Here is a 24,139-nt window from a genome sequence, read left to right on the forward strand (position 1 = left end):
CGAGTCGAGAATTGACACCTCGCTATACTGTCCATGAAAGCATAACTGTCCCATATGGATTTTCGAGCCAACACCTTTTTTCATTGCAACATCCATGTTTCAATGTATACTTTTTATGCATATGAACATATTAACACTTTGTTCGAAAAGGTTCTGGAAAAATATGAAGTTGGTGCTGTCCCATATTGAAAAATAAAGGCATAACAGTCTCTATAAGAATTTTCGTCTCAAATAACAACTGCAAAACAAGAATTGTGTTCAAGTTTATATTTTTGCTGATGGATAGGAGCAGAATGAGTTATCTGTGCGATGGTGCCGAATGAATATGGCATGCAAATATGTACCAGAAAATTATGAACATTTGTATGAGAATACATATTTCAAGCTTTGAGTGCTATTTTCTCAAAGCCTACTTTTTCCATATGGGACAGTTATGCATTTATGGGCAGTATACGACACCGACAAATCTCACCTCACGCCAGTCGTAGAATAAACCCAAGAATCTGATGCAATTGTGCTTATTCTGTGCGGCATGCGGTGAGGTGTGGACTCGCTCCCATTTTATTAGTCGGCTCACGTCACCCTTGGTGAGAATGACTCGTCTCGACTCACACGCCGCGCAGAATAATCGCAAATAGCATGAAGAAACTGGGGTATTCAGTTGACGCCTACCAAAACAGCACTGAAAACTGCTACTTTTCAGCACCTGCTCACGATTGTTAGGTAGAATTATAACAAGATCCTAATCAGTATCCTGATAAGAGCAGCGTTTATTTAATCGTTATAGAACAATACTTTTTAACAGAACATTGTTTAATTTTTTGGATTCAAAAATACATTGTCTTGTTTATTATCCTCTCTATAACTCTAGCCTAAGAAAGTCTGGATAAGAAAAATTCTTTTAAAATTTGCTCCAAATTCTTTGCTAGTTCAATGGAACTACAACGAAATTTTTTCAGAAAATATTACAAGTATTTCCTAGAAAAATTCATTAAGAAATGGTTTTATTAATAATTTTAGTCATTATTCTGTGGTACATTGGAAATATTCCTACAGAAATTCTTCCAGGACAAACAAACAAATATATATCCTAAAATTGAAGCCCTCATGGCAATTTTTCAGATATACTTCAAGTCGTTTTCAGAATCAATCCTTCGAAAATTACGCCACAGATTATCCCAGCAATTGCTCCGTAAATTTTTCCATGGATTATTCCACAAAATATATTAAAAATTCTTCCAAAAATTTCTCCCAAAACTTCATGATTTTTCAAAGATTACTTGTATTTTATTTTTGAAGTAAATTCGCCATGGATTCTTCAATTTAAACCATAAAATACGACAGAAATTATGTTTAAAGGATTTCGTTTACAAAATCTTGCGGGAAATTAAGCAGGATTTCGTTTGGTAAATTTTTCAAATAATTGTTTTAAGATATCCATAGATCTTTGAAAACTTCTCTCTTGTAGGAGTTTATTATAAATTTCATCAGTGATATCTTAAGGATTTTCGTTTAGAAATATCTACCGGAATATCTATTTTTTCAGGAATTTTTAACTATTATGTCTGACAATTTCCTTGGACACATTCTTAAAGAAATCCCGAAGGAATTCTTTTTTTAGTAATAGATGAACACAAGGTACATAATTTTCAATCACAAATCCTAGTATTTGTTGAAAGCATTTTTTATTTCCAATAAATGACAAGTCACATGTCCATTTATGTAGGCTTAGCTAGCGGCAAACACTCGTATTTTTAAGGGGCTCTTGTATCTGACTCCGCAGGCCCTGAGAACCCTAGCTACGGCACTGATAATGCTAAGGAGGAATTCTGAGCAGAATTTGTATAACATACTAGACAGCTATTTCTCAGATTCCTGGACAGGATTACAAAATAAATCTTAAGCAAGGTTCGGACAGAATTTTACGCACTTTTTACAGAATCCAGCGAAAGATTCTCATTCAATTCTAGGAAAGATTCTCGTAAAATATTTCTAGGTTATAAAAAAAACCCAGGACATGATTCTATTAGAATCCTAGACACTTAATTTAGAATGCCGAATCTCGGCCGAGTTGTCGGCAAGGTAATTTCCTGGGATCTCAGTAAATAAAAGCCGACTATTAGTTAACCCGTATACTGCCCATAAACGCATAATTGTCCCATGTGAACAGGAAATCCAGCAAACATGGGACTGACATGCGTTTATGGGCAGTATAGGCCTGAGTGAAAGAAAAAATACTAAAACCCTCGCCACTCAGCAAATACTTAACAGATTGAAATATTTTTTTATCAGTACACTGCACAATGGGCCGAATCAACAATTTAGCCGGAAAAAGGTATTTTCTCTGTTCTCATCGATTTTAGACGTACGATGTCTTCAGTTATCCGTAACTGAGTTTTGCATCTTTTAAGAAAAAAGTTGAATAGGGTGGTCCTTATTTAAGTTAACATTTTGACTCAAACTTTTTTGTTTGATGAAATGTGTTGCAGCGCTCTTCTACATTTTTTTTTAGAAAATGTTATTTTGAACAACTTTGTCGAAGACACTTTTGATCTAACTCTTCATTTGAGCTAAGTAAATTGATTTTCAAAGTTTTAACTAAGGGTGAACCCAAAAAATCAGTGATTTTGATCTAACTTTTACATGAATGTGGTCTTCAGAAGAGTTGCAGAGGTAAAGATACACATTTTTGCTAAACATCGCATGTTTGCAATTCTTGCAATTTTGAAGTTATAAGCAAAGCTAAGTGAAAAACTATGAAATCTTTAGATGCCCATAACTCATAGAGTTGGTTCGATATTTTTTTTCCTTTACTGGCATTAGAAAGGCCATACAATAGGCAACTTTTGCTGCAAATACTGCGAGAACGTAATTTTTGTAAATTGAGAAAATTCACTTAAAAAAATACGCTTCTGTTTGATCCTTCGACCTTGACGCTTGCTCCTGCGGGGGCGGGCGACGAGGGCAGGATCAAACATGTCGCGCGTCGGTAGTACAGTAGTGAGAAAGTGATCGGTTCGTTAGTAGTGTTTGATCTATTGATCGTGTCGCTTGCTCCTGCGTGGGCGAGTGACGAACACTTGTTCGGCGTACAATGCGATTATTGAATTATTTCGCGAATCCGGTTAGGCGTGATTATATCACAGATCGCATCACCAAACATTGGTGACTCCTAGATCTCTACCTTATCCCACTAACCCAATATCCTTTCCATGACAACTGTGGAGATGCAGAGGTGATCTCGGTCTCTAGTAACAACGGTTGTCGAACTAACATTCCTTCCCTTCCCCGATGACCGTAAGGACGTGGCCGGTGCCGTTATTGACTTATAAAATTTGTGCTCTCGATTTGTGCACATTGAGAATGGTAAGCTAATTTCAAGCCCCATTCATTAAATCTCTGTGCAACTTCGATTGTTCTAGTCAATCACGGAGAAGCAACTACGAATTGTACGGTCAACTATGCTTGTGCTTATGCTTTTTTGAGAAGAACTGCAATAGAAAATCACTCGAAGGGGCTTTTCACTCTCTCAAAATTTTTAGTTAATTTATCTTATAAAAATCATGGCAAGATTCTTAAAAAAAACTTAGCTGGATGACTTTATCCTGACTCCTGAGTACAGTTCTCATATAATCCTCGGTGAGATGCTCAGCTACAAGTAAGAGCTTTTTCATTGAGAAGAGTAATGTGCCACATAGTGTTTCGTTTCATATAAAAATATAGAGAAATCGTATAAAGAGGTCAAGAAAGGTGTCATGCTCAATTTTTTGCATGAAATATGTGAAGCAACTTTAAGAGCACTCACATGCGATAGCCCGGATAATTTGAACGTATTGCTGTTTCAACCAGTCAATGGAATGCAGGATTTCTTTTTGTTCCACAACAATCAAGTTAACAACCTATGTTATTTTTTCATTGCGAGAAATATTCATCGTAATCGTATGTGCTTTCTTTTTTTCTCTTTCGGCTAGGTAAAACAGATAGATCTAACGATTTGATTTTAGCACCTTACGGGTACTTCCCACAATACAATTTTCCTTGCGGCCAAAACCGCCGCATTCATTGTGATTAGCTCGATTTGATTGTTTGTAGCCTAGATTTATATTTACACTATATCGAATGGTAGGGACATATATTTACAGGGAGAGAAAAACTTTACCTTGGGAACGATCACTGAGTGAAGGACTAAATTGGCTCTAGTGGGACGACAATGTGAGTTCAAGCACATTTAAATGCAACTGGCTCATTCTGGGTTTCAACAAACGAACAAGAACGAGAATCTGGATATATTAGCTCCGATAAAATGGGAGATTTGAGCTAACTAGTGTTCATCCCTAAGAGTACATGACGAGAATAAAAGTTCCATTCTCCAGCGTGCGTGTGTTTGTCTGTAATGTGAGTGTGTTCGTGGTCCATATGAGATAGAACTTTTGTTCAAATCGTATTTTTTAGTGTTTGCCCTAGACTAGAAATACTACAATTTTGCTACCTCAATCGAACTAATAACACTTTTTTTTTCGTTTTGTCTAAAAATCGTCCAAAGATCATGCTACTAGGTACACCTATTTACATCACAATCGACTTTCCCATCGAAAAATATAAACCTTAGGAGTTTTCTTTATTGTCGTCGCTGTCGGCCGCCGACATTCATCGGGTTCCCTGCTGATCGCTGATCAGTAGAAGACCTTTTTTAGCTGCTCGTACGCACTGTTCACGATGCCCCAACTGAAAAATGCCCTGGTACAGTTCATACTTACGCCCTTGTAGACGTTGCGTAGCTTACGATCCCGTTCGTTGTATACTTGTCGCAGAGCAACCCACATGCTATCGTATGGACCCCCTATTCGACTCTGCATCGTCACTTTGAGCACGTTGATGGGGTAGAACACGGAGCTGATAAACCCTCCTATGCAGGCTCCGGACAAGAATTCCTGGGTTCGCTGTGCGACCACTGTGTTCTACGGGAACGGGTGAAGCGTGATAAATTCAATTGAAGAATTATGAATACAAAGATCAACATTACCCTTTTGGGCAGCCGTACGTCCGCTTCCTCTCGCATTATGAAGAACATGGCATTGGAGGGTCCGTTTCGCCACAGGATCGGGACTAAGCCACGATACAGCTCCTTGAAGCCCTGCTCAAGGATGATCAGTCTGTAAAAGATTGTAAAAAGAAACGTCGTGAATAGGGATGCCAGGTTCATCGGAAGATATTTGAGTAAAGTTTAAGACATTTGGAAGACGGAAGATGTTTGGAACATATTTCAGGATTTGTGAAGACATGAGGAAGACAATTTCAAATTATTGTTTGTTTTTTTTTCTCTAGGTTTCTCGGATTACAATTACATTAACTCCTATAGGAGATTTGTGCTGAAATCACCAGAAAAAAATACTATAACCCTCACCGCTCAGCAAATACAGAACGGATTCAAATGATTTTTTGTCAGTATACTGGCACACATATCTAGTTTCTAGAAGTGGTCGGAGAAATATTCCGGTGGGTTACTGGGTCAAGTCAGGTAAAAAGGGCTATTTTTTAAGGCATGCCCTTCTATTGATCTTTATTTATTTGCCATGACATTCATTCAAATTTGCATAAATCATTAAGATTTGACATTCAACATTATAAATAGAGTTTTGGACTGTTTAGAATCGGCTATAGTTTTGTTGGATACTAAACCGTTTCAATTCTCAAAAAGTACAGATCAAACATAATAGTTCACTAAAACGCGTTCCCATAAGCTTAGCACAGATGTTTGTATCTGGCCACTTTATAGTAAATTTGAGGTGTCCCGGAAGTCGCAAATGAACATTTGTATGATCAATCAAATGCAGGAATCTTGGTTATCTAAATCAATCGTTTCTTGAAAGGATGCGATTTTCTCAAAATTCCTTGAAATAGTGGCCACAATATAGCCGATTCCGGAAATTATCTGTGACTTGAAATTTGCCTACCTCCAGGGGCACAATCACACCGCACCCTTTTCACCCGACCTGACCTGACCCACCGGAATAACTCCGGCCACAAAAACACCTCTGGCCACGTTTCGTAACTAGATATGTGGACGAGTATGCTGACAAAAAATGATTGAAATCCGTTATGTTGAGCGGTGAGAGTTTTAGTATGTTTTCTCTCACTCAGGCCCATACTGCCGTGAATCACAAGTCAGTAAAGTAAAGTAAAGTCATCTTTAAAAAGTAGGCATTTAGAAAATGGGCTGTGAAGTTTCTAAACTCGTTTTCCATACGAATATTCAAAAATTTCTAGAAAATTGGAACATGTTTGAATCTTGATGAAACTTCCACAAAGATGTATTCAGATATGAAAAACGAGCTTCCGTTATTTCTGAAGATTTTTTATTCCTCAATCACTACTATTGCCTTTATCACTGGTACAGACGCCCTCATAACTGAGCCCTGATGTTCCCTTCGTTTGAAACTGATAATATGGTGAAACATACTAATAGATCCTCCACCTAAATGCAGCCGTTCCGTGATAAATCATGAACCATACACGTGGCTAAGTATTGGGAAGGTGATATGTTTAACAGACGAGTATTCTTTTTTGGGTCTTGTTCTAATTCTTATAGGAATCTCTGGAGAAATTTATTCAAAATGCCTAGATATTTGTTGTAGCATGGATGGTAGCCATAAAGATTTCTACCGTTTTTATTTACAAAAATCTGAAAAAGTCATAAGCCCTTAAGTAATTAATCCGAAGATTTTACTCTTGGAACATCATTAGTACATAATATTTAGTTTTGTAAGAGCTAGCCAATAGCAGCGAACTATATTCATGAGATCTGCAAACATCAACTTTTGCTATGACTCAGTAGTTCCAGGAATACAGTTTTGATATTATTTTTAAATCTTTTAACTCTTATGTCAATCAAGTCAATATTCAGTATTGACCATCAACAAATCTTTGCTTCTGCAGGAGGTATTTGAAATAGTCTTAGAGCATTTCGTAGATGTTAAAAAGAAAAACTAATCAATAGAATCCCTGAAGAGCATGCTGCAGGAGTTTCTGAGCGGGTTCCTTGAAAACTATTGGACGATCAGAAGAATTACTTCAAAGTTTGCTGTAGTATTCACTGGCGTGAAGCCTATAGTGGTGTAAAATCTTTAATGTTAAATTAATTTACTCATTACGCGTGATAAATATGGATAAATTATGGGTGAAAGTATGAAAAAATCCACGTGCTCAGCTGGGATTCCTGGGTTCGCTCTTGTATGCTAGACGAGCGCTTTACCAACTAAGCTACCAAGCTACTTGGTGACTCAATAACTTAGAAGGTTACAAGTTTCGAGTTGCAATCCCCACAGATCACGCAGATCATTTTAATAACCCATATTCATCTATCTCATATATATTACATACGTGCGCAAAGCGAGTGCGATTTATTTAGCGTTGAAATCATACAGATAATTCCTGTAAGGATAGGATCCCTTGATTTATTTTGTAAGAATTTTTTCAAGGACATTCTACAATATTTCGTTCAGCAGTTACTCCATGAAATTGCTTAAGTATTCAATCAGGAGATTTTTCAATCAGGAGATTTTTCGCCAGGAAATCCACTCGATTTATGTCTATAGACTTTTTCCAGGAGTTTCTCTTCATGAATTTCTCTATATGGTTTCCAATGATTTTCCCATGAATTGCTTCACAAACAAACGAAAGAAGTGCACTAAGTGTTTCTTCTAGAATCACTCACATACGTTTTTCCGCTTGGTATTCATCCTGGAATTGACGTTAAGGTGGATGACGAGACACAGTTTTCATGAGCCTTATGCACATGGTGTCAACATCTCGATCTTATTCGATCTTTCATATACCTCGCACATTTTACGAAAATGTTCAGCAATTGGACTAAGATCAGTGAATCAAATTGTCATCAAAACTGACGAAAAACAAAGAACAAAGCAAGCGCGCTCACAACCGTTTGTCCCAACGTTTGAAGGATTGGGATACAATCAAAAGTAAAAGGTGGTCTGATGGCTATCGCTTCTGCTTCATAAGCAGAAGGTTATGGGTTCAATCCCAGGCATGTCCCTTTCCTCGTACTTTGTAGTTATATATCTCTCACTTGCTTCTATCTTCCATTCTAAATCTATCACACTCCAACTATTCATTCATAGCAAACGCTAGAACCAGAGACGGATAAGAAACCGTTTCCCAACGCTTCCATTCTTCCACGCGCATGCCTTTCCTTACGCCTGAGTCATAGGCAGTCTGCTAACCTCAAATGCAAACCTCTCTGCCATGCCTTTCCTCCAATCCATACATTCCCGCATGAACTGGCGCAGATGCAGTGGTATATACGGTCTACGTGGGAGCCAGTATAATGCATCATCAATTCCTAATTCCAGCGTAAACAAATACACAATGAACAAATTACACCCAAAATTTCAATACAAAATACACAACGGGTAAAAAATTATCGTCATTTAAAAGTGTTGCAATTTGATTCCGTACACCCTTTAGTGTTTAAGTTGTGAATTTGTAAAAAATATTAAATGGTTTTCCAAGTTTAAAGGATCATCGAAATCTGTGTGAATCCAGATGTTTGATGTCATCAACGCTTCATGAATCGTTGTGATCATGATGTTCCTTGAGCAGAGCTCCGAACAGCCCAGAAATCTCATCCCATTGTCAAGAAAGATATTTGCAATTCCATAGAAAATCGTTGGAAATAATCCTCACAAAACTTATGGCCAACGTCATGTTTTGCAAGATTTAAGTGACCCACATAACCAGTTAGGCTGAGGACCATTGTTCAACTGCAATTTCCTTCAATAATTTTATGTTAAAACAAATCCTTCAGAAAGTCCCTCAGGAGTTTTTACTACCTAAACAAGATCCTGAGGAACCCTAACTGGAACTAATAGTTTTCTAACCGCGAAAGGGCATATCGCGGAATGGTACTAACCGCGAAATGGTTTACCGCGAAATGTCGGGCAACCTGTATTTGTAAGTAAAAATATTATGGAGTTTTGCAACATTTAAACCATATGCAGCTCGAACAGCAAGTCAAAGTAATCTTCCAATCTTGTGCAGAGTAATGTTTTGAGTGGACATTGCTCTGGACAGAGTTTAGACGGGAAATGATCAGGTATGCTTGTATATAAATTTTGTATGTTTTTATAATGGAATTAAATGTAGTGTTCATTGCCATTCAACAGGAAAAATGCTCAAATATAACAGGACTACGGATGCAGTCGAACTATACTTTATCACCGAATCGTTAGTTATTATTGGTTATTTGATTCAAAGTTCTCTTGACATCTAAAAACTCAGCCCGATTGGTGAAAGTCTTTCTTCTTTTGTGGATTATTTTGAGTGTACTGGTATATGAAAATCCATCATGTATTATAAAGGTATGACATTACCTGATCTAATTTTCACTTTGGTATTTGTAGAGTATACATGAGATATTATTTGAAGAGGTTTGGTAACCAACAACTAGTGAGCAGTGAGTTAAATTGCATGAATAAACAGCTGTCTGGTTCTCTAGATTTTCCTCTTTTGACAATTGAAGTTTGGATTCGATGCTTCTTCACCTTAATGCTTCCAGTGGAGGATTTGTCATTTGAAGGAAGCACCACTCTAGACAACGGACTAGCATGCAACGCCTAGTGGCACAATCGGAAAATGTTCCTGTCGAAAAATTTTCCGGACTGAAGCGGGAATCGAACCAACACTTTTTGACACGATACGTCTAAAATGCTTGGTAACACTAACCCCACGGCCATGGAGTACAGGTTGTAAGTATTGGAGGTTGTCTGGTATGGAATACCTTTTTTTGGTATTCAGGAGCAGTTTCCTTCTGCTCGTGAGGGATTCCACGGAGGCATGCAAGTCGATTCTGATCGACCATTTCAAAAATATCTGAAACTTTGCACAGTTTTTCAGTTCCATCTAAATCGTCATTTTCCGATATCAAATCTTCAAGTTGAGTCACGACTAACTTTTCAAAAGGGTGTATGTGAAAATGGTTCAAAAATATTCAAAAAGCTGCACAGCAAAAACGGTTCGTTCGATTGTTAGACAACTAAAGAAACAAAGTTAGACAACTAAATAAAGATTCCAAAAAAAAATACACACAGTAAAAATTTTTTTTTTTTGCATTAAAAAACATCATTTTTGTCACAAAAACTCAAATATCTCAAAACCCTATCGGAATACCAACGTAATTTTTTGAGGGAAAACGGTCCATTATATTAGCTATCTACCATAAAAATTTGGTGATGGTAAGCCAATAAACAAAAAAGTTATGACATTTCAAATATTTCACAAATTTGACACTTAGTGAATTTTTTTTTTTTCATTGTTATTTTTTTTAGGACCGCAGTTTGTTGCTGAATTTTTTGTTAAGGGTACCACATGAGGTTAACAAGTTGTTTTCATGATATTTTATTTAATTATTCATAAACTATAATATATCAGTTAGACGCGATCCAGTGTTGCGATCTAAAGTCTTGATAGTGTCATATTTTTATTGTACGTAACTGAAGAAAAATTCTCTCAATAGTGTTGAAACCTTTTGATAAAAGAAACCTATAAGAAATCTAATATTGAAGACAAAAGCTACAAAAAAAGTTTTCTATACAGGTATACGACTAGTTTACCTGCAAAAAGTTTACCTCGTAGAGAACAAGGCGGGTCTATACCCAGGTGATCTAGTATACGTAAAGCAGGTCGGTTTTCTCGGCGCTGGTTTTCTCCACAAAGTTAAAATCTGATTACACCTGGGTATAGACCCGCCTTGGTAGAGAATAGACTTTGTTAATCATATTTGGGAGAAAGCGAGTAACTTCAACAACATCAAAAACATGATAGGTACATACCATGAACATACTCACGAAAAAGCTAAAAATATACTACCACTATGGTTATAAAAGATTTAATTGTAAAATTTTTCTTCAGTCAAGCAAACGACACCAAACTAGTCAGTAAAAACTTAAAAGTGATTTTGTTTATTAAAATCTAACGAGCAACATGAGTAGTCGCTTTCTCAACTGTTGCAGGCCGGTTGCAGAAAAAAAGTGTTCGAAAGAGCTACGAAATCTCACCGAAAGCACCATAGATAAACTGAAAGCGGCTGTTTATGCTCCAATGTCTACATTGAATACAAATTTACGCATTTGTACGTCCTGCCGTTTAAACGTTGACAAACGGGCAATCTGTACATCATCGGTGGATCAGGTTGCAGGAAGTTCGAAAACAACAACAACTGAGGAATTACTAGATGCACCGACAACAACTGAGGAGTTACCAGAAGTACCAAGTGCAGATAGTCTTGTCACGGTACCATCAGCGACATCTGTTTCAACAAATCAATCAGAAGATGAGTGCATCCAGAAGGTCAACATCCAACGCTTCAACGAAGGGATAGCTGGAATAAAAGTGACTCCGATCAAATGGACGAAGATGGGTTACGTCAATTATCCCGAGAAAAAATACCGTGAAATCAACGAAGCTGTACGAAGAAACCTCTTCAAATTAGGACCTGAGGATGTGGAAAATACAGACTAGGATGAGGTAATTATGAATATGAAGGAAAGGTTCTCGAATCTAGCCACGACAAGGAAAGAAAAATTATTGATTTTGTCGATGCTGCCAAGCTCGTGGTCTATTCAAGACGCCATTGATGAGTTCAAAACCAATAGAAATACAGCAAAAGAGGCAAAACAATTCAAAAATAACTGTCTTGCAACCAAAAATGCTAGGTCGAGTACTTCATTAACAGATGAGACAAAAGAAAAAATAATTCAATATTTTGAAGACGATGAAGTAAGTAGAGCTATGCCTGGCCAAAAAAATTATGTATCTGTAAAAAAAGATGGAAAGCGTCAAGCAATCCAAAAACGATTAATGATGACTACTTTGAAAGAAGCGTATACACGCTTCAAGGAAATTAACGAAAATATTAAGGTAGGTTTTTCCTCATTTGCAAGCCTTCGTCCAAGGCAATGCAAGCTTCTATCCAATTCAGGAACACATAATGTTTGTGTGTGCACAACACACGAAAATATTAACCTAATCTTACATAGTTTGAAAAGAATCAATTTATCAAAGGATATTAAAATGTTAACTGGTAGTCTTTTGTGTGAAAATACAACATCAAATTGCTATCTACGATCTTGTTCGGATTGTCCAGATTCTTCATCATTGGAAAACACTTTATTCGCTGAGTTTGAAGAAAATTATATTGATCAGTTATCATTTGAGCAATGGGTGACCACGGATAGGTGTGACCTAGAAACTATTGTAAAACCTGTAGATGAGTTTGTGTCATTTTTTTGCTTGAAATTAGAAAGTTTAATTCCTCACGACTTTATTAAAACAGAGCAATCCCGCTTTTTAAAAAATACGAAAAATACATTACAAGATGGTGAATTTTAAGTCATTTGTGATTTTTCTGAAAACTATAGCTTTGTATTGCAAGATGAAGTGCAGTCCCATCACTGGAACGTACAACAAGCTACAATTCTACCATTCGTTATTTATTTCAATGGAAGTACGCAAATTGAACATTTTAGTTTTATTGTAATTTCCGAAGATTTAAGACACGACTCAGTATCTATAAATTTGTTCATTGCCAAAATGATTAACTTTTTACGCGTTGATAAGGATAAAGAAATCAGAAAGATATATTTCATGTCTGATGGAGCAGCATGGCAGTACAAAAACCGTAAGAATTTTTCGAGCCTATGTCAATTTAAATCAAAGTACGGAATTGATGCAGAATGGCATTTCTTTGCTACGTCACATGGCAAAGGTCCTTGTGATGCTATTGGAGGAACCATAAAGCGCATGGCCACAAGAGCAAGTTTAGCCAAAGAACGTGAGCATCCAATTAAAACTGCAAAAGAACTATTTGATTGGGCGAATCGCAGAAAAGAAGAAGATTTAACAAAATTATCATTTTGTTTTACTATTACTGAAGAGTACGAATTAACGGCATCAGAGCTCAGCGAGCAATATAATAACGCGAAAACGATCCAAGGAACCCAAAAATTTCACTGTTTCATTCCATTGTCAGAAAATAAAATTAAAGCAAAACAATACTCGAACTGTACTGATAATGATGCAAAAGTGTTCGATATTGTAAAAAAATTGAATAACAATATGTTGGCACAAGAATGGGGACCGCTACCCTACTCGTAGCACCAGCAAGCGATGCAGATAACTTTCCCCGCACGGGCGGCTGCTACCACCAAGCAATTGAAAGCAGCATCCAAAATTTCTGTATCTCTCCCTTTTTCTTAAATTCTCCTTTGTCATCCTTTTTTGAGCCTTCTGCCTATTGAATTGCCGAATTATATAAACCCCCAACATCAGAAGCAAAATACAGTAGTTATACGAATTGAATTGTTAAAGCCACACACGCCGTTTGATTTCATCCCGTTTTTCCCGAAAGTTTTGCCGGTAGTTTGTCCGCCTTGTGACCCGTTTTCGCGCGCTTTTTTGGACCTCACGCTTACATATGGTCCTTCGAACCGGATCGCGAAATCTTCGCCGCGAACCGCGTAGTCTGTGACCGCTAGTGCCCGTAAATTGGCCCCGTCGCCGCCGTATCGGCCCCGAGTGCTTCTGCCATTTGGCATAATAGTGGTGCAGAACAAAGCAGCAAGTGAGGATTGTGTCGAACAGTGACTTTTGTTGAACGACAAGTGCGTGAAATCCTCCAGGATGGATAAGCTAATCCGCGAACGTAAATCGCTCGAACCGCGGTTGAAACGTATTTCGGATACGGTGGACAAAATAAGGCCAGAAGAAGCCGAAGAAGTTGATATTCAAATCGAGCTGGACGCTTTGAGTGATGTGTGGGCTGCGTTCTGTTCAGTGCATAAGAAGATTTTGGACAATAGTGAAGATGACGAAGCTTACGATGACGCAGTGCACCGCCAAGGGCGTTTCGAAGCATGCTACAGAGCATTGAAGAATCGTTTATTGAAAATGCTAAAGGTAGTGAAAGATCGTGATGGTGTCGTTTCTCAGCAAATTCCGCCGAACGACGTCATCAGACAGCTAGCCGATCAGCAGGCCGAGTTTCTTCGACTGATGTCTTCCAATATGGCTGCCGGCCCTAGTTCCTCGGCCGTCGTGCACAGCAACGCTCCAGCATCTCCTCTCTCGGATCTCAAGCTGCCTAGGATGAATATGCCCATTTTCAGCGGGAATTACCTAGAGTGGCAATCCTTCTACGACTTGTTCGACAGCTTGGTGCATCAAAATCCGTCACTGAAGGACAGCCAGAAGCTGTACTTCCTGAAAACCAACCTCGCCGGTGAAGCTGCATCTTTGATTTCCCACCTGAAAATTGAAGATGCCAATTATCAATCGGCACTGCAGAAGCTGAAATCCAGGTATGACAAACCACGTGAGATCGCTAATCAACACATCAAGCGATTTTTAGCTCAGCCAGGTCTGACGTCATCCTCATCACAGGGCTTGCGATCGCTTCATGACGTGTCTGATGAGGTTATTCGGGCCCTAAAAGCGATGAATAGGGAAGACCGCGACACGTGGCTTCTGTTCATACTGAGCGAAAAGGTGGATCCCGATACCAAGCATTTGTGGTGCCAGAAGATGGCCGAAATGGATGAGGCGAACATCAACCTCCAGTGCTTCCTCAAGTTCGTCGAGTCCCGCAGTTTCGCTCTCCAATCCGCTCAACCTAGTAAACCGAAAATCAGTGTGCCCTTCAAGCAACCTTTAAAGGCCACACCTCAAAACCGAGGAGCTACCGCATTCGTCGCCACGAACCCTCCGTTTTGCAACGTTTGCAACAAGCAAAGCCATTATCTCTACCAATGTGGTAAGTTCATTCACATGAACTACGAAGATCGACTCGCTCACGTCACTAGAATGAGGCTGTGCAACAATTGCCTGAAAATACATTCCGGTGAAAGCTGCCAATCAGGTACGTGTAGGAAATGCAACTTACCTCACCATACCTTGCTGCACCCGGTTTCGTCATTCGCAAGTTCACAACCTTCTACATCCTCATCAGTCAGAGCCCCTGCAAATCCTGGAACTGCAGCTCAGTCCCTAATTTCGGCCCTCGACTCACCAACCTGCCTCGATGCGTCAAGCGTCCTACTAGCAACCGTTGCCATCAATGTCTTGGACTGCCATGGTCGGCCTCACGCCTGTCGTGCCGTTCTAGATTGCGCGTCGCAAGTCAGCTTCATCAGCCATGATTTTTGCCGACAACTTGGTCTCAAAACATCAGCAGCCAACATGGATCTCGAAGGCATTTCTTCCACCCCAGCACACGCCGATAAATGCGCCGAAATCATCATTGCTTCTCGCTGTACGGATTATCGCACCTCCGTATCGTGCATGGTGTTAGAAAGAATTACCAAAATGCTTCCCTGCAAGTCAGCGCATATCGATGATTGGCCTATACCAGGATCAATTCATCTGGCCGATCCACTCTTCCATCGCCCGGGTAAGGTAGAAGTTTTACTGGGCATTGAATTATTCTTTCAGCTGCTCGAGCCTGGCAAAATCGCCCTCAGTCCCGACGACAGCTTGCCAACACTACAAAACACCAAGCTCGGCTGGGTGGTCGCTGGTCGTTATCACGATTCGAACACTTCGATTAGATCTCACGCTTCGACCTGCCTCTTGACTTCCACCGACGACGATCTCTCTCAGCAGTTGCGTAAGTTTTGGGAACTCGAGGAGTACGCTCCAACGTCGAACCATCTCACCGAAGAAGAGCAACGGTGCGAACAACACTTTGCTGACCACACCATTCGCGATGAGACGGGAAAATTTATTGTGCGTCTCCCATTCTTGATGGATCCCAATCAACTAGGTGAGTCCCGACTAATTGCAGAGAAACGCTTTCGCCATATAGAGAGAAAGCTTGACCAGAACCCACCGCTCAGAAGTGAGTACCATGCGTTCATCCGGGAATACATTGATCTTGGGCACATGTCACTCGTTGAGGATACTACCACCGCAAGCAAATCAGTTTATCTCCCACACCATTGCGTGGTCAAATCAACTAGTTCGACCACCAAATGCCGAGTGGTGTTCGATGCGTCGGCAAAAACTACCAGTGGTCTCTCTCTGAATGATGTGCTGATGTGTGGCCCCGTAGTTCAGGACTCCCTGATCAATATATTGGTTCGATTTCGCTTCCCACCAATCGTTCTTGTTGGTGATGCGAAGCAAATGTATCGCATGGTATGGCTGCATGAGCTCGATCGTGACTTCCTCAAAATTCTGTGGAGGTGGAGCAAGAATGATCCAATAGAGGAGTATCGTCTAAATACCGTTACCTTTGGGACCAAGAGCGCATCCTATTTAGCGACGAAATGCGTGCAGCAACTTTTGAACTCCTATCGGGAGCAATATCCTGCAGCCGTTGAGAAGGCGGAAAAGGGCATCTACGTCGATGACGTTCTCACCGGCGCAGACTCTGAAGAAGAAGCAAGGTTGTTACGAGATCAGCTCATTGAAATGTTTGGCGCCGGCGGATTCCACCTCCGGAAATGGGCTTCGAACAGCGCGGCAGTATTAGAAGGAGTTCCTGTTGCTGACCTGGAAATGAAAATTCCGATTGAGGAGAGCGGTAGCTGTACAATCAAGGCCCTTGGAATGCAGTGGCAGCCGTGCAGTGACGAGTTCCAGTTCTCCTACCAACCAACCGAGATCCTTCAGCCCACAAAACGCAGCATCCTATCGCAGATCGCTAGTCTATTCGACCCCCTCGGCCTTCTAGCACCAATCATAGTGAAGGCAAAATTGGTGATGCAGCGTATGTGGGAGCTGAAGGTGGCCTGGGATGCAACTCTCCCCGGTGAGTTAACCAACGATTGGTTAGTTTTGGTGCAAAAGTTTTCGCTTCTCAACTCGTTTCAGATTCCCCGACGTGTAATCGACATGCGCAACTGGACTCGTCTCTACCTGCACGGCTACTGCGACGCATCTGATGTGGCCATGGGCGCTTGCATCTATATTCGAGCTGTGGGCAACGACGGTAGTACTTCGTCCCATCTACTCTGCGCTAAATCGAAGCTGGCACCTATTGGCAACGGCAGAACGACTACATCCAGGCTTGAATTGTGTGCGGCAGTTATTCTCGCACGATTGATCACCAACGTCAGAGCTGCTCTTTCCACGACGATCTTCTATGAGGTGCGAGCGTTCTCCGACAGCAAGGTTGTCTTGGCATGGCTGGCTGGCAGCGCTGCGAGGTGGAAAACCTTCGTGGCTAATCGTGTCGCAGAGATATCCACTCACCTTCCGTCCATCAACTGGACTCACGTAGGTACTCTTCACAATCCGGCGGATTTAATCTCTCGGGGAGCCTTTCCCGAACAGCTTCACACTAATACTCTTTGGTGGCACGGACCAGCCTGGGATCCATCTGAGAGTAAAAACGAAACAGCACCAAACAGCGATTTGGACACTATTGATCGACGGCACGTAGACAGAGAGCAACGAACCACAGCCGTGGTTTGCTTCACTGTGTATGAGAATCGTTTTTTGGACGACATGATGGGCAGGTACTACCCGGATCTCAAAATCCTTCTCCGAGTCACAGCTCGCATTCTTCGTTTTGGACACCCTGAGTTCCGAGACTCTACCCGGCTCTCTCCAGATGAAATCACATCGGCTCTGAGAAAGTACCTGCAGCACACACAACAACAAAATTTCTCCGGGGAGCTCAGTCGATTGCAGAAAGGTCTTAGCGTCGATCGTAGTAGTTCGCTACGACAACTCAATCCATTCCTGGATGAGCACGGCCTTGTCAGGGTGGGCGGCAGGCTCCAAGAATCGGATCTCAGTTACGACAACAAGCATCCGATCGTGCTGCCCCGACATTCGATATTGACATCGTTAATTCTTCTGCATGAGCACCAAGAGCATCTCCACTGTGGCCCTCAGTCGTTATTAGCTGCTACACGGACTCGGTTCTGGATACTACGTGGCAGCAGTGCCGCCCGAAAGATCTGTCGTGATTGTGTGAAATGCAATCTAGTCCAACCTGCTCGCATTCACCAACAAATGGGACAGCTACCTGCCGACAGATTGAAGCCACTGCCTCCGTTTGCCATCACAGGCGTTGATTACGCCGGTCCGGTGAACATCGTCGGACGAAGAACACGTGGAGCAGTACCATCAAAAGGATACATTTCGCTGTTCGTTTGCCTGGGAACACGAGCAGTGCACCTAGAAGCAGTATCGGATCTAAGTGCCCCTTCGTTTCTCGCTGCCTTCACCCGGTTCACCAGTCGGTACGGAGTGCCCAGCAAGATGTATTCCGATAATGCGACGAATTTCCGAGCCGCAGCTAGGACACTCCGTGAGCTATACCAGCAAATTGATGCAACTGAACACAGCGATGAAGTCAACGACTTTTTCACCGACAAACAGGTTCAATGGCTCTTCATACCCGCTCGATCTCCACATCACGGTGGGCTGTGGGAGGCTGGAATAAAGGTGGCGAAGACCTTCCTCAACAAAATCGGAGGAAACTATAATTACACCTTTGAAGAATTAAGCACTCTTCTTGCCCAGGTTGCTGCGTGCATGAACTCTCGTCCGATTTCTCCAATTTCGGATGACCCTGCGGATCCTCAGCCGCTCACGCCCGCCCATTTTTTAATCGGTCGCCCCTTGGACGCTTTGCCTGAGGTCAACCATCTCGAACAACAAGTTAGTTCCTTATCAAGGTGGAAATATGTTCAGCGAGTCGCCCAGGATTTTAGAGCTCGGTGGCAGTCCGAGTACGTTCTGTCACTGCAGAAGCTATCAAAATGGCAACAATCATCCCCCAACATTGCCGAAGGTGATTTTGTGCTCCTGGTTGACGACAACGAGAAGCCTCAGCAGTGGCCGTTGGGCCGTGTTCAAGAGCTTTTCCCTGGAAATGATGGACACGTCAGAGTGGTAGCTGTCAAGACAGCTAAGGGAGTTTTCCGTCGAGACGTCAGGAAGCTTAGACGGTTCCCTCTCGACAACGACGAGTACGTTCCTGGAAGACATGGAGTGGAAATTCCTACTCGTAATTTGGTGGGCGGATTATGTTGGCACAAGAATGGGGACCGCTACCCTACTCGTAGCACCAGCAAGCGATGCAGATAACTTTCCCCGCACGGGCGGCTGCTACCACCAAGCAATTGAAAGCAGCATCCAAAATTTCTGTATCTCTCCCTTTTTCTTAAATTCTCCTTTGTCATCCTTTTTTGAGCCTTCTGCCTATTGAATTGCCGAATTATATAAACCCCCAACATCAGAAGCAAAATACAGTAGTTATACGAATTGAATTGTTAAAGCCACACACGCCGTTTGATTTCATCCCGTTTTTCCCGAAAGTTTTGCCGGTAGTTTGTCCGCCTTGTGACCCGTTTTCGCGCGCTTTTTTGGACCTCACGCTTACACAATAAATAAATAAATAAATAAATAAGTATTAATAAAATGTTTTCATGATCTCATAACGCATAGCCAAATCCAAAACTTTTAAAGTTTATATATAACATTTAGAAACTCATCGATCATACTCTAAAAAAAATATCCTGGTAAAAAAAAAATTATTTTCGTGTGATCTGTTAATTCATTTTAATTTATACATATATACATATACATATAATATTTATACATATACATAATATTTATACATATAATATACATAATACTAATGAATACATGAAAACGACTTGTTTAATTCACGCAAGGCCCTTAACAATAAAATCAGCAACAAACTGCGGTTCCCGTAATAATTTACACCGAAAAAAAATTTTTTTTTCTACTAAACGTGAAAATTGTGACATGTTTGAAATGTCATAACTTTTTTGTTTATTGGTTTACCATCACCAAATTTTTATGGTAGATAGTTAATATAATGGACCGTTTTCCCTCAAAAAATTACGTTGGTATTCCGATAGGGTTTTGAGATATTTGAGTTTTTGTGTCAAAAATTATGTTTTTTAATGCAAAAATTTTTTTTTTTTACTGTGTGTATTGTTTTTGGGATCTTTATTTAGTTGTCTAACTTTGTTTCTTTAGTTGTCTAACAATCGAACGAACCGTTTTTGCTGTGCAGCTTTTTGAATATTTTTGAACCATTTTCACATACACCCTTTTGAAAAGTTAGTCGTGACTCAACTTGAAGATTTGATATCGGAAAATGACGATTTAGATGGAACTGGAAAACTGTGCAAAGTTTCAGCTTAAGAAAAAAATGAATTAAAAAATTTACCAAATTTTGGTGCTGTTGCTTGGAATCACTCTCGTATACTATGGATACAAAGGATGCTGAGTAGGTTCCCAGGGAAGTTTGGAGATTGGAGGAGATAGACTACCGGGAAGCCTAAAAGACTGTTGAGAATGTCCATTAGAGGCATAGGAATTTTCAGCAATATCGCAGTGGAATCTTAAGATTCTAAGCACTTAGAGATTTCTATCGGGATCTTGAAATTTCATAGCGGATCTCCTACGAATTACTGTTGATTTGTTATTTTGTTGGTATGAAGTTTAATTTCTAAAATAAAATGAAAACTCATTTTGAATTTAAATGATAATAGGCCTATTTGTGTATCCTATAAAATTACGGGCCGCATTCAATGATCATGAGATCAGTGGAACAGTGGTGCTAAACCTGCGATCCATGGGCCGCAAGCAAGTTAAAAGCAAGTGGAACGTCGCCGCAATTAACATTGCGGGTCTAATAATAGCATATTATATATAAATTTTATACCCTTCGAAAATCTACCGTCAACGTACCAATACCCGCTCATGTTCCAGAAGCCCGCTCACGAGCTTAAAAAGTAAGGTAATTTGAGTAAATACGCATAAAAATGTCCACAGTTTAATTCAATTTGTCGATTTGAACCGTATAGTGGATATTGGTACTTTGAAGTGGTCAGTTCCAAAGTCTGGTCGTCATATAATGGGTCATTACAATAACCAAAATGTCCGCTATGGAAAGCATAGATAGCGCCACCGTAGCCTTGTGTGTTTGACAGAACAGCAATGCTATCACAATGTTAAATCCCATATACAGTGGCGCCTTTGTTTTGATGCGGTGAGCACTGACAAAAACTACCTTCAATGATCCATTCCATTAGAATGACGTAACAACATCCTAATAATATTATTGAAACCAATTATTAGAAAATAAAGTTCCAATTTTGGCAACTGAAAATTTTGACTTTGTTACCTAAAACGGAATCCCACTGTGACTGTTTATTTATAATCAAACCTTTTTAACAGTCTTGATGAGAAAACTTGCAACAACTTTTGTTCAAACAAATTTTGTTCAGACCATTTTTTCTCATCGTAGTTGGGAAGTAAAGTTTTTATTGTAACTGCATTTTCATTAGGCACATACTAAAACATGCAGCTATATCAAGGTCGCCAAATCAGCAATCTATCGGCAATATGACGCCTATTAAAATTCCAGTGGAATAATAAGAAAAAAACAAGCTTACCTAAACGCGTGGTGAGTATTCCTGTACTTCTGATGGTACGTCGCATCGGCCAGCAGAGTCTGCACCCTTTCGAATGGCATTAGCACCGCTTCCACGGAACCTGCCGCCACAGCAGCGATCGATTTGGCCGCATATTCATTAATTCCGAAACAGTTAACCAACGGGCGCTTGGTCCCATCGTACACTCCGAACATCAGCGACAGGGAAATCGTTTTCTGCGCCAACGGCGGGAAGATCCCCCGATACAGATAGGTAATGCCCTCGCTACGTATCTGACCGAAAGCTTGATTCAGTTGCACTCCGTGCAGCATCTGTCGGAATATCATCTTGTAGATGGGATAGGTAACGGTGATGTTGACAAAGGCTGCTCCCCATCCGCAAGCGAATTCCCGCCAACACATCACCCCGGAATTGTCCCGCCGCCCATCGTCTAGTTCCGTTGTTCCGGCCCGGACCACGGCCATCGCAAGGGCAGTCGTTTCGCTTGACGAAGGAATTTTGCGCGCGCTTATTTGACTAAAATTTGATCTCCGCACTTGCACTTATTGTGTGAAGACTGAATAAATTTAGAATCAGGACCCCGGCCACCACTCAAAACCGCTACCACCGACGACGTTTTGTTGCCAAATCTCTACACGGTCCGAGGCGTTTGACCCCGTCGAATCAACATACCACTCCGTAATTCGTTTGCTTCCGCTGATGATGATTCTTCAATGTTCTCATTGTCTTGAATCGAACTTCGCACCTGTGGCTCAGCTAAGCTCATACCCTATGCACTTCACCTCCCGAACCACAGCTTGGACAATTGACCATTCATCCACCACTCGGATATTACGGATAATATTCTACTTTAACGTTACACAGTTATATAACTAACGATGCGGTAATTGGCTTTTCACAAATACGCACGATTCACCACTAGCAGATTCACAATTATTCTCTGCTCTGGTATAGATAAAGACGTCGACTACGGAATCCGTGGAGGAGTGTTTACTGCTTCATTGTTTGCTCCGTTTCAATGGGAAGCACGTCCACTGAATGGAACTTGCGCGCTTCCGCGGTTTTTGTTTGGGAATTCAATGGTGACGGTTTCTGCTCTGGTTCTGCCACCCACAAATATGAATGTGTTTTCGTTACGTCCCCGCTGTTACTCACTATTTCGGACCGAATGGCATCACCGACGACGGCTAGCTGGTGTTCGTGGGGGCCTGTCGCGCGTTCCAACCAACTGAGAGGAATGTAAAATGTGTAAAATTAGAAGGTGTGACGACACTTTTCGCGAATTTATGAGAATTTTTACTTGCAAGTGGGAAACACTCTTATCAATCTGCCAAAAGCAGCTGATGCGCATCTCCACGACCAACACTGACTGACAGATTGAAGTGACGTTTCACAGGAACAGAGTCGAAGTAAGGATGTGGTGGTAATTGAAATGTTTAGAAAATAGACCTATTCAATTGATAATAATGGCCAATAGACCATTTCCGTCAGACCTTACCCTCTATTTTTATATTTTTCTTCGAAAGACGACAATTTTTAATGATCATCGGCGTTTTAAGAACTTATTTATATAAACTCCTTATTTTCTTACATTTTTTTTAAACTTGGAAATTCATCAATGAGAATATATACCAAGGTGTGGAAGAAGAAGCAATGGCTATGTATTAGTGAAGAAGAAAAACGTAAACAAAAATAACTACGTCACTAATCTACACGGCTTCTTATGGAAGCTCATCCGCTTGTAGTTGTGAAATATTTTGCACCGTACACGGATGTCACGCACACTAAATATCTTTTCCACACCTCGGTATATATTCTCATTGGAAATTCTGAATCTACTCAGGTGAAGAAGATCATCAATGCGTGCGATTATTTCTCGCGTAACTTTTCAAAACGGCCTATCTAACAATTCACACATTTCGAGTAAATCGAGCTTGAAGGTTGTGAAAATAAATTTTGAAACTGTATCAAAATGAAACAATTTTTCCCCACTGTGTTGCTTGTAGAGGGAAGCAGTGTAATAGAATTCAACGTATGAAATGAAATTTTGTCAATTTATTTGGAAATTACACTGAAATCTATAAAAACATCAAATAGGACGTTTTGACCAAAAATATTTACATAGGATAAATCACATAGGTCGTTCTGTTTCAACAATTGTTACATTGGACATTCATTTCGGTCATTTTGTTTCAGTTATAGTAACATCGGACATTTTGATTTGAGCACACAACAAGCATGTTTTATTTAATTTTGTATCCACGTGCGTTGAACTGCTTCAACATTCAAGTTGAACTGCTCATTTTGTTGCAGTGTGATAATCGCAGGCACCAGCTGTGCTTTGTTTTGATTCATTTGAAGAAGGGACGAATGACCTTCGGGTTAAAGTCTGTCACGAACAACAACAATTTGATTCATTCAATGCCACGCCGTCATTTTTCCCCTCCGTCTATGTGTCCTATGTAACAACAGAAGGAGGGAAAACGTTGTGCTGTATTTTAGACTTTTTGCTTTCTCGCGTTTCTCTCTCAATATTCCCCCCGTTTCAATGTTGGTTTCGCCCACACTTGTTCGTGTGTGAGTTACCCACTGCACGACGGGTGGTGACGACTGTGTTTCATTCGGCATCAGCCATCGGCGCAAACAAGAAATAGCGGGGGAAAATGATGACGATGACGGCG

The 24,139-nt window shown here is 40.5% G+C and overlaps 1 protein-coding gene across 2 annotated transcripts; it reads right to left on the reverse strand.

Moving 5' to 3' along the window:
• Window positions 1-3,904: 3,904 nt before the first annotated feature.
• LOC5579887 (solute carrier family 25 member 51) lies at window positions 3,905-22,864 on the reverse strand. Of its 2 annotated transcripts, XM_021849791.1 has the most exons (4): window positions 22,759-22,864; window positions 21,459-22,686; window positions 5,024-5,153; window positions 3,905-4,958 (listed from the first exon to the last, which is right to left on the reverse strand). In XM_021849791.1, the coding sequence occupies exons 2-4, from the start codon at window positions 21,920-21,922 to the stop codon at window positions 4,674-4,676; spliced, it is 879 nt and encodes a 292-aa protein (XP_021705483.1). In that variant the 5' UTR covers window positions 21,923-22,686; window positions 22,759-22,864; the 3' UTR covers window positions 3,905-4,673. The 2 variants fall into 2 exon arrangements, with proteins under 2 accessions (XP_021705483.1, XP_001657866.1); XM_001657816.2 differs by lacking the exon at window positions 22,759-22,864 and having other exon boundaries at window positions 21,459-22,752.
• Between the last annotated feature and the right edge of the window lie 1,275 nt (window positions 22,865-24,139).

The sequence above is a fragment of the Aedes aegypti genome, chromosome 3, assembly GCF_002204515.2.
Source record: "Aedes aegypti strain LVP_AGWG chromosome 3, AaegL5.0 Primary Assembly, whole genome shotgun sequence".
Lineage (NCBI taxonomy): Eukaryota > Metazoa > Arthropoda > Insecta > Diptera > Culicidae > Aedes > Aedes aegypti.